The following is a 12,095-nucleotide window of genomic DNA, read 5'->3' as shown; positions in this document are numbered from 1 at the left end:
ATATTGCTTAATATTTCAAGTCAAGTAAAATTTCAAGTAAAATATTGAAAATCATTTTTGCTAATTGAAATGAAATAAGACAAATATTAGATGAAAAAAAAACTTTACAAACTTAAACAAAACAAAATAAGTTTAAATAAAACTTAAACTGTATTAATAAATAGAAATGTACTGGAAAGCTGTATGTAGAAATAAATTTAAGACAAAAAAAAAAAATACATATACATATACATAAATACATTTAATTGCAATTAAAAAGGTAATTCAAATGAAAATAAAAACTGAAAATATAAAAATAAAAGCCAATTCAAAATATTGATGAATACTATAATAGTAAATAATACTAAAATAACTCTGGTCTGAATTCATATGATAACTTTGTGTGAACAGATCAAAATTCCTTAATTTTCCACCAAAAAATTAACAAATTGTGGGTTTGAAATGACATGAGGGTGAGAAAATGATGACAGTATTTTCATTTTTGGGTGAACTATTCCTTTAACAGCCAAAAAGGCAAGAAGGTAAGATGCTTTTCATGAATTTACTGTGAAAGCCTCTTCACACTAAGTATGATTAAAAACATAAAAAAATTAAATCCTGAATCACTTGTTTGACTGCAGTCCATTTAAATATACAGTACACCTAATTAGAGTTACAAATATAAAACTGTAAATGACTGACAGTAATGTCAGAAGTATGAAAGACAGTAAAAGGGAGAGAAAAAAAAAACTCCATTAGAAAACCAGCACCACAGAAAACCAGGCAGCTATAGAGAGAGAAAATGGACAGAGAAAAGCAAACATACAAATATTACAACTTTAAGTCAAATGTTTGCAATCGTTCATCAGGCTCCCCAAAGACACAGGTGTAAAGAAAAAAATAAGTCCAAAGACAAACTACACACAGAGTTAACATGCTAACACAGAATTCTAGTGTGCACACACATACATCTCCAGAGTTCAGACGCTCCAGGCAGGACATATACTCACAGAGAGAGAAAGAGAGGAGCACATATTCGGGACAGAACCACGCTCAAGGGAAGACAGACAAACAGGATCAGCATCAAGAGCAGGGGAGGCACGTCACTGCGAGACTGTGTATGTGAGGGTTATAGAAGTGTTCCATAGGGTCTGCAAGAACTTCCAAGAAGGCTTCTGAGGATTTTTTGTGCACTAACATTCAAAAGTTTGGTGTCAGTAAGATTGATTTTAAGAAATAATACCTTTATTCAGCAAGTATGCATTAAATAGATCAAAAGTGACGGTAAAAGATGTTTGCAGTGCAACAAAAAATTATATTTCAAATAAAAGCTGTTTTTTTGTACTTTCCATTCATCCAAAAATCCTGAAAAAATGATCATGGTTTCCATAAAAATATTAAGCAGCACGACCATTTGCAACATTGATAATAATAAGAAATGTGCATAGGATGATTTCTGAAGGATCATGGGACACTGAAGACTGGAGTAATGATGCTGAAAAATCAGCTTTGCCATCACAGGAATAAAGTACATTTTAAAATATATAACACAGAAAACTTAAAAAATTTAAAATTGTAATAATATTTTAGAATATTAGTATAATTTACGGTGGCCGAGAGAGCTCAACGCGCTGCAACTGAAGAAAACACATGCAAATAGAAAAACACCTGCAAATTAAGAAAACATCTTCATCAGTTTCACAACACATGTGTGCTCCAAATACTCACAACACAACCAAATACAGAAACGCGCTGCAAAAGTTCACAACACAAACAAATACAGAAACGCGCTGCAAATAGGACAGAACACAACGGAAATGTTTCTGGGGAACCCAATAAGTGACGGACCCGGCTGGGACGTGCTTACAGCTGTCTACTTTTATTATTATTTAAATTTTTTTGCAAAACATACAGAGATGACACGTTTATGACATACAACTTTGTATACAATATACAAAATGTATTTACAATATGTTCAATGTCATAAGAATACTAAAAAGAACAATGAAATTGAAGACTAAAATAAATAAATAAATAAAGATAGAGAAAAAGAACATGAGGGAAAGACATTAATCTATACATCAGTTACATTGTACACATTTTGTCATGTTATGTTAAAATAAGTTTCATAAGAAATGTTAGAATGCAGCTAGGGTCCAAATATGACACGGCAAGTTTTAAAGTTGAGACACTCACAGATATAACGCATATTTTAAAAACTTTGTTGTATAAAATCATTTTTATTAAAATGTATATTTATTTGCAACAGTTATGTTAACAGCAATAATACTATATTTCTGGTAAGAACAGCTATTCAGCTGATGGACACGGGCTGCGTTGTCATGGGAACATCCCAGGTGAAAATAATGAGGAAATTACGTTGTCTTTCGTTGCTTAGACATTCTCTGGTTGCTCCCTTCATCAACATGGCGCACAAGTGCCCTGCTCCCTCCAAAGTGCCCAATTCAAGGGCTCTGCCGTCTGCCCTTTTGAGAGAGTAGGGTCAAAGAATTACTTCTATACTCTTTGGTAGGGTATAGGTAAAGCTCACGAGCAATAAGCACGTCCCAGCCGTCCGTCCGTCACTTATTGGGTTCCCCGGAAACATTTCCGTTGTGTTCTGTCCTATTTGCAGCGCGTTTCTGTATTTGGTTGTGTTGTGAACTTTTGCAGAGCGTTTCTGTATTTGGTTGTGTTGTGAGTATTTGGAGCACACATGTGTTGTGAAACTGATGAAGATGTGTTCTTAATTTGCGGGTGTTTTTTTCTATTTGCATGTGTTTTCTTCAGTTGCAGCGCGTTGAGCTCTCTCGGCCACCGTAATAATTACTGTATTTTTGATCAAATAAATGCAGCCTTTGTGAGAATAAAAGACTTCTTTCAAAAACATAAAAAAAAAATCTTACTGACGCCAAGCTTTTGAACGGTAATATAAGTATTCACTGGTTCTGTCAATCATTTTATATAGTGATCTTGACATATGGGAACGCTAAGTGTGTCAAAGTGGCATGTAGGTGTCCGTGTGTGTTTGTGTGTGTACAGGTGGACTCACTGTCTTTTGAGTCGTGTAGGGAGTCTGGTTTGACAGGGGTCGGATCGCTCCAGGATCGGTTGAAACTCTTCGCCCTGCGCTCTGCAAATGCTAGTGAAGTGGAGAGATGGTCACACGCACACGCACGCAACGCCCCATGATCCTCACACGCTGTGGGCCGCAGCACATTCAGTACACTCAAACACACCAACAACCATTTGTCCTTTGCTGCACTTGAATCACACACACAGAAGCAAAATCGACCAATCCTCAATTGTTGTTTTATTGGTTACAATGACGCACAACTGTCAATCATCCTCCATACAAACACACAAGCATTCCCAATATACACATGCACATGCTAACCTACATTCGCAAAGCAATCTATCACATGCGCAAACAAAAACACATGAAACAAACACAAATGGAGCTGTGCGTTCATTCATACTGCATATTCACACATAGACTCACTTTGTGCTTTCATTCTTCTGCTGCCCACCATTCTTAAATGCTTCCGGAAATTCCTAGAAATTAGTCGAAGACAGAAAAAAGTGGAAGAAGGATAAATCAGGTCATCAAGACCACATGAAAACATCAACAGCATGTGTGTGACATTACACCAAAACCCTTCGTCAGTCAATAAATCATATCATATCCGCGCTTGAAGACGTGAAGAGATTTCCCTGGGGTTATTTAAAAGAGCAAACATATTTTGAAGGCCATATGAAACCCTAGCGCTTCGCTAAATATTTGCACCACGTAGGCTGACGCAGACTCGAGCAGACGTCCTTGCTTGTGTGCACTACTGTGCAATATTGAACCAGCAAGCGTGTATTTCTTTGAGCCATTTGGCATCTCTCCAGCTGACTAAGAAAGCAGACAGGGAAAAATGCCACTGCAGTAGAGTCTGTCCCACACCTCCAACATGTCTGTTACTCCATGACAACTGTACGTCTATACCCATGACAACTCTACACAACTGTACACAACTACACACACATGTACTGCTATACCCATGACAACTGTACACTTAATTGTAATGGTTGAAACACTAGTGGACAACAGGGACAGAGACAACGACAGACAGAAGACAGAAGCATTATAAACTGCCTTCAAACACATTTCAGAACATTTCCATTTACACATGAATTCAAGCACTTGCGTTCATTGCGTATTTATGCACTATTCTAAGCAATTTTGTAGTATAAACAGTGTAAGTAGTGTGTTCACACTGAAAATTCCAACAAGAAAAAGGGCACTTTATACCGGTTGATGCACTTATTTAACTGAACAAAAAATGAATTGTGAAATGTTGGACCTCATGCACTCAACAGTTGCAGCATTAAATAGCCAAATGGGAAGGGCTTACCTATCAGACTCCGATGGATGACAAAGTAACCTTTTATACCACATATATACAGTAAGTGCATAGTACGTCATTTGGGACGCAACTTAAAATTTGGGCCTTATAGTCCTTGTTCAAACAAAAACAACACTCTTGGCAGAAATGCAATTCTACACATGGCTAGCGCACTGGGGAAGCAGATCCTCATTAGCCAGTGCATTGTGTTGGAAAATGTAATTTTATTGAGTCTGTTCTGTTTTTATCAAAGTGTCCTGTTTTGTGACATAATTACACTGTAGATCATCACTAATTGGAAGGGAAGTAATGAGAGGACAGGAAGAGTGAAGCAGAAACAGGAGAGGAAGAGAGCTCTGTTTACACATGTGACAGAGCTGTGCCCACCTGTGAGAGGAGGGAGATATGGAGAAATCTCCTTTTCTGTCTGTCTTACGGCTTATTTACACCCACGTGCATTAGAGAGAGAGAGAGAGAGAAACCTCCCTCGCCCCCGCAGCTGAGGATGAGTCAGAGCCTTTCTTCACCATTGTCTCTTTTCATTCTCTCACTCTCTCTGTCCCATGTCTGCAATCACTGCTCCTCTATTAGCTCTTTAATTTCATCACCCCCTCTCTCACGCTGTTAAATAATTATATTTCCTCAATCATGCCCATTTTATTTTTTTAAAGAAATATTTCACCAAAAATGAAAATTCTGTCATCATTTCCTCACCCTCTTGTTGTTCCAAACCCATATGACTTTCTTTTTGGAGAGGCTGCTCAATGCAAAGCCAATGAGTGGAGCTTGACGTCCAGCTTCCTCTTGCTGGATGTGATGGGTGGAGCTAAATTGTCCAACTACACCATAACCCTATCCATAACCTTATCGCTAAACATAACTCCACTCATTAGGTCAACTACACCCTAACCCTATCCATAACCTTATCGCTAAATATAACTTCACCCATTAAGTCAACTACACCCTAACCCTATCCATAACCTTATCGCTAAACATAACTCCACTCATTAGGTCAGCTACACCCTATCCATAACCTTATCGCTAAACATAACTCCACCCATTATGTCAACTACACCCTAACCCTATCCATAACATTATCGCTAAACATAACTCCACCCATTAGGTCCAGAGAGGTGGAGCTGGACGTTATTTGGATCTGCAATGAGCACCGCTTGTTATTTTGTGGATCATAGAAAGTAATATTTCGCTATTTAAACCAATATTAGGATTTATTTAAATACATTTAAATTTATTGTATTATTATCATCTTGGGTGCTCTTCTATATACTCTATAATGGAGCGATCGCACTTCAAAAATCATAAAAAGCACCATAAATTTGCCATAAAGTTGTCCTCTGGTATAAAATATATTTAAAGAATTGAAATATAGTGAGAAAGTTTCATGAGTTAATTTTATTGTGCTTTCCATTTTTGGAGCTTGACAGCTCTAGTCCCCATTCACTTTTATAGAATGAAAACGAGCAGCTGGACATTCCGCAAAGTATTTTTATTTAAGTTCTACGGAAGTAAGTCATTCAGGTTTCGAATGACATGAGGACATAAGGTTATTGATGACAAATTTCAATTTCACGTGAACGATGTGTTTTTTCTGGTCACCTCAGCTTTCAGCTATTACTTCCATACCACATTGTCTTTCCCCTACAGCAGCTGTGCATTGTGGGAGACATCTGGCTGGCTGCTCTAGACTGCTGTTCAATATGACCTTTCCGGCTCCTATTCGTCCCCACCCACAGGAGCAATTCTGATTATATAATCGTATGCTAGCCTTGTCTTCCACTCATTTAGATTCTCACTCTCCTCCTTTCATCTCTCTCCCTTTCATTATCTCTCTGTCCTTCCCTCCTTCTCCTGAATGTATGATTGCAGTCTATCATTTGTCTCATAGGGTTGACTTTCCAGAGACGCATCACACCACCCCTGTCCAACAATATACTCCTGAATCATCTGTTACTGTGATACTATGACCATCTGGTCCTGTTTCAATTATCCCTGATCCTTAGAGAGGACTTTGAATGAAACATAGTGGCTAAAAAACAAAGGCCACATAATCTATTTAAAAAAAACAACAACAACTTTATTGATTATATGAAGAATATGCTAATAGATCAGATCAATATACTTTATGATAATCTGTACTATTATGCAATATATGCCGTTTTCCCTGTGGCTTTAAAGAGGCTTAGAAATGATAAAATGTGTGTGTGGATGGGATTATAAACCTTATCAGCATGGCTCATGAATATTAATTAGTTGACGTAATGCTCATCCAGTAGTCATAACCGATTTGCTGAAAACCAGGTAACAAGCCAAATTAGGATTACAGTTTACTAATTCAATTGAATGCTGATATAACCGGTTGGCAGAAGCTGCACTATGGTGTAGTTCGAAAAACATTTTAAAAAGGGAACATCAATAATCACTGTAAAAAAAACTTTTTGTACATTTATTTGCACTTTAACATGTTTATTTCAATTCCATTTGTTTTACTGAATTAACCTGAACATCAGAGACATTGTTTAGTATTGGGAATGTCTATTATATCTCTTGTGGTCATGTTCATAGTGGCTTGGTTATTTTTAATAACCCCCTATTTCTGAGATTAAAGCAGCTGCATTTTCCTTTCAACTTGCATTATTCAGTCAACACCTCAGTTACACAACACTAAAAAGGTGGTTTATGACTGCGAAACAAAAAGCAATGCTAAGGTTTGTTGTAACCATTCGAATCTGAGTCTCATCTCAACCCAACAACACAGCAAATTAGGGGCTAGAGTGCTTAAGGTGGTTCTCGCCAAAGAATAAGGAAAGAAAGAAGATGGATGAATGGATGGATGGATGAACACCTCCTTTTATGTAATGGATGGATGGATGAACACCTCCTTTTATGTAATGGATGGATGGATGATGGATGGATAAAAACCTCCTTTTATGTAATGGATGGATGGATGGATGAATGATGGATGGATAAACAACTCTTTTTATGTAATGGATGGGTGGATGGATGAATAAACACCTCCTTTTATGTAATGGATAGATGGATGGATAAACACCTCCTTTTATGTAATGGCTGGATGGATGGATGATGGATGGATAAACATCTCCTTTTATGTAATGGATGGATGGGTGGATGGATAAATAAACACCTCCTTTTATGTAATGGATGGGTGGATGGATGGATAAACACCTCCTTTTATGTAATGGATGGATGGATGATGGATGGATAAAAACCTCCTTTTATGTAATGGATGGATGGGTGGATGGATGAATAAACACCTCCTTTTATGTAATGGATGGATGGGCGGATGGATGAATAAACACCTTTTATGTAATGGATGGATGGATGGATGGATGGATGGAGATAGATAGATAGATAGATAGATAGATAGATAGATAGATAGATAGATAGATAGATAGATAGATAGATAGATAGATAGATAGATAGATAGATAGATAGGGCTGTACTGCCAAAGCTCTTTCTCTGTCTGACAGGAATAAAGGCAGCGATAAATGACAGGGCTTCAACAAAGTACCTCTGGATGGTGGCGGCTGACTCCACCTCACTCTTTCTCCTCTTTCTCTCTGCTAGACTCCGGAAAACCCTGGCAGGAGGTGACACAGCTTTAATGGCAGAAGGCAAGGCTCGCTTGAGTGCGGTTAGAGGTTAGAGCCATGCTCATGAAGGGGCAGTGTTAGCCTGGGGTTAATCAGGAAGAGCTCCTTCTGGGCAAATAAATCCACGAGCGGAGCCTCGGATTGGATTAAAGTATAAATGAACGGGACTCTTGTCGACACAGGCTTGCACAGAAAATCAAAAGACTGAGTATTTATTGTTGATGTGTTGATAAGAAAATATCTTGACCTTCTTCCTGATAACATAACTAACTGCATCACCTACGGATTGAAATTCAATCCAGAGCCTCAATTTCTCCTTAAAATTAAATAAAAGATGTAATTAAGAAAACGAAATATAAGCAAATAAATAAATTTCACACACCTGCAATCCAACATGCTGTTTTATGATTCACAAAACCAAATTATCCCGTGGGGCACTTAACATTTCTAGATTATCAACTCAAGTCAAAAGATGATCGGCATCAGCATCTGTCAGCATTTCTAAACCATCCAAGACAACCACATCTCTGTCTCTTACCTCTTGCTGAGGTAATCAGAATTATCCAGACCAGCCTATCAAATGTTTCTCGCAGCTATTTCCTGAATCAAAATGCATCGCTGCATCACACACCACTAAAGCAACATCATCAATCATTCCCTCAGGTTTTCAAACCAAGCGCGATGTAATTCTTTCATACATCAAGGTAAAATCATTTTACTTCAGTTTCATCATATTGACGGCACTGAAATGGCAGTTTCCTCTGAGCTACCCTGAGAAGATTCAATATATGTTTGTTTCATAGACGTAATGTGTGATTTTAAACAGGTTGGTGTTTTTCTCACACAATTTGAAATTATAGAGCGATTACAGAAAAAAATACCTCAGAGATCCTCAGAAAAATCGAATCCTGTTCAGATAGAAATGCTTCTTTTCATTTATTTCAAAGATTGAGAATTGTAAATAAAGCTGAAGAGGTGGGACTGGAGGGATGGTGGTGCAGAAGCTAGCGTTTGATATCACACACTGTCATTTTGTGACATTTAAAGGGTACAAAAGGGATACTCACGAAATCCTGTAGAGCAGAGTGGCGAGGCAGACAAAAAGGAGAGAGAAAGACAGACAGAATGCTTAGATAACAACCACATTTGAAGAAAGTGTGTGTGGTCATCGCGTACTTGTCGGCTCTCTGAGTCAGTTTGACAGTAAATGTCACAAATGAATGAGTGTTAGTGGCGATACACCTGTTGTGCCATCTGTACTTGAGGTCAATATGGGCTTCAAACTTCAGTGTGTGTGTGTGTGTGTGCACTGAAGTGAGTACTCACGCCTGCATGGTCGTGGTAGCAGTCTGAAAGCTGAACATGTTGTCTTTAGGGAACCAACTGTTATCGTCTGGTTAGAAACAGACATATAGGGACCACATTAGTATGGTTGAAATGATGCATCTGAATGTATGAATTGTGTCAAACTGAACAAACATATGCAGTGGCCCCAGAAAGTATTTGGATGCGTAAGCCACACTCACTCAGTAGGAATGTAGGAATTTCACTGCACTAGACAACACAATATCAAAGCAAATTAGCACCCAAATTATGCTAGCTTTACTATTCTCAGCTATTTTTGTTATTAAATTTAACTATATAATAGTATATATAAATATATAAAGTGACACTGTGCTACTTTACAAAAAAAATAATGTCACTTGGTTTGATAATTTTGTCATCTAATGACACTTCTATATTTTTAAATAAACGTTTTCAAAACAAGCTCAATTCAGTCGATTAGAACAGAAAATCATGTTGACTTGCAATAGAAATAATAGTGCCAGTAAAAGATGTGAAGCTCCAATTTTTAACAGATCTACAAAATTGTGTTTTATTCGAGCTGTAAAGCTGTCTAAATTGTCATTTTTGTGATATGTCTGCTGTTCTAGACTACTGAACTTCTAGTTATTCATCCACGATTCATCTGTGGGTTGTTGCCAGTACATCAAGAGCAAGTCATCCAGGTAAAGACAGACAGTAGCAGATGACTTGTTTGTGTCAGGTTTTCAATTGTCAGACCTTGTACAATGTACGCAAACAAGAAAGAGACGTTTATGTCTATCTGCTGATTCAAGGCTATTGGAAAACTACCTGCTTAAGTGGAAGATGAAAGTTTCTGACTTTGCTCAAAGTTGGTAAGCGATTCCTTCACATAGTCTCATGTTAACATGTATAATATTTAAGTAGCATGGCCGTACCATTGAGGTATTTTTAAGTGTATATAATAAGATGCATATAATAAAGGATGTGAAATAATTGCCTAATATTAACTCTACTTTGGTGCTGCAAGAATATTGCACAATGCCACGATAACCAAATCAAATAGCTCTTATCAGTGTAAAAATGTTTGAGATGACTAATCAAATTAGGCAGGTTTTATGTTCACAGAAGCTGCTGTGCTAAGAGTGAATTCCAGCACGACGCTTCAGTTAATGGACATAAAGATGAAATTAGCTAAAACTAAACATTCCATTTCACCATTTTGAATTGAAAAGCTGTTTTCATCATACTTGAGACAGAAAGAGATAGAAAGACAAAAAGTGATGGAGATGAGAGAGGAAGAGCAGGAATTGACAAATAATTTATGCTACTGCCCACTGACATGGTTTTAGAGCTATTATTATCCTATTTTTTGACCTTGAAATGTCTTAAAATGGGTGGCATGTCCCCGAACCCCATTGTCAAGCTCAATTTTGGGACCTCTGTATTTATAAAACTCTGCATTCAAACATTCATTTAAGTGTAGTTTAAGTGTCCAAATACTTTTTGGGGCCACTGTGTGCAGATTCACCAGCAACAACATACACACACACACACACACACACACACACACACACACACATGGTCCACTCCACAGAGGGAGAGAGCACAAAAGAGACACACAGGAGAGAGGAGAGAGACACAGGAGAGTGGGAAAAATACAGACCACGGCACATCGAACACATCGACGCCCCCCGTTGTTGGCTGAAACCCACCCCTTCCCCTCGGCCAGAGCCTCTCTCTCTTTCTCTCTCCTGCCTTTCTCCCCCTCTCACCTCTCTCCAGCCCAGTCACGCGGTCCACACTGCACATCCGCTCTAGTGGTGGCCGGCGCTGCTTGCCTGCCTCTCGGGTGCTGCTTTCCAGGTCCAGGGAGCCCTGGCTGCGTGAAGGAGCCCCGGGACAGGACTCACACGCCAGGCCACAGTCCTTTCCCTCCCCCCAGCCGCGAATATTGTGCGCGCTGACTGAGCTCTGCAGAGGCTGGGAAAGGTGGTGGTGGTGATGGGATGCCCCGTGTTGATGGTGCGACGTTCCTGCACCAGAGATGTGCTGGTGGGGGCTGCTTCCACTAGTCCCGCCATTTCCACCATGTTGGTGGTTGCCATGATGGTGGTTGCCGTGATGGTGGTTTCCGCTTCCGCTTCCGCTTCCACTTCCACTTCCACTTCCGCCTCCGCTTCCATGGTGGTGGTGGCGCTGAGTCGGAGATGACGAGTTGGAGGACGTAGAGGGCTGGGCAAGTACTTGGGCATGACACGCCTCCCGCCCCTCTTTCAAGACCTCAAGCTCCAGGTTCTCCTTGCTTCCCCGGTTGGTTCCCAGCATGCCGCTCTCTCCAGTGATAGTATAGACCCGGGCAGGCTGCAGGGAGCACTCCACACACTTCTGCTGGTCCTCCTCTGCCGAGAAGCTGCGCTCTAGGGAGAGTCGGCTCTTGGAGGAAGTCGTCGGAGGTGGCGGTTCCAGGAGGCCCACGGCGGGGTTGATCAAGCTGGGGTCGTCGCTGATGGAGGAGCCCTGGAGGGTGCAGCTGTGGAAGTTGTTGTTCTGTGCACACAGGCAGTCTGGGAAATCAGAGTCGTGGCCAACGAGGGTGTCAGACAGTAAGTGATCTTCAAATCAAACATTAGGACAGATGCAGAGAGAAATAAAGAGGGACAAGTGAGAAACAGCAAGAGATGCACAGAGAAAAAGACAGATGCGACAACACAAACTACATCAAGAAGTGGCTCATGAAACATGAACGAGCCTGGAGTCTGAGAACACCACAGGCTCTAAATGGACC

At 39.5% G+C, this 12,095-nt stretch overlaps 1 protein-coding gene across 1 annotated transcript in view; it reads right to left on the bottom strand.

Annotated features, from left to right (window-relative positions):
- Positions 1–12,095, bottom strand: part of nsmfa (NMDA receptor synaptonuclear signaling and neuronal migration factor a) — a 41,828-nt gene that overhangs the window by 14,926 nt on the left and 14,807 nt on the right. Inside the window, exons 3-6 of the mRNA XM_084136954.1 lie at positions 11,083–11,922; positions 9,329–9,395; positions 3,482–3,534; positions 3,032–3,121 (exon numbers count right to left, since the gene is read on the bottom strand). Coding sequence (XP_083993080.1) covers positions 3,032–3,121; positions 3,482–3,534; positions 9,329–9,395; positions 11,083–11,922 — 1,050 coding nt within the window. The remainder of the gene's footprint in view (positions 1–3,031; positions 3,122–3,481; positions 3,535–9,328; positions 9,396–11,082; positions 11,923–12,095) is intronic.

This window comes from Abramis brama (genome assembly GCF_963993115.1).
Source record: "Abramis brama genome assembly, chromosome: 15".
In the NCBI taxonomy this organism is placed as follows: domain Eukaryota; kingdom Metazoa; phylum Chordata; class Actinopteri; order Cypriniformes; family Leuciscidae; genus Abramis; species Abramis brama.
The sequence above is the reverse complement of the archived record's forward strand: the minus strand, read 5'-3'. Positions and strand labels throughout refer to the sequence as shown.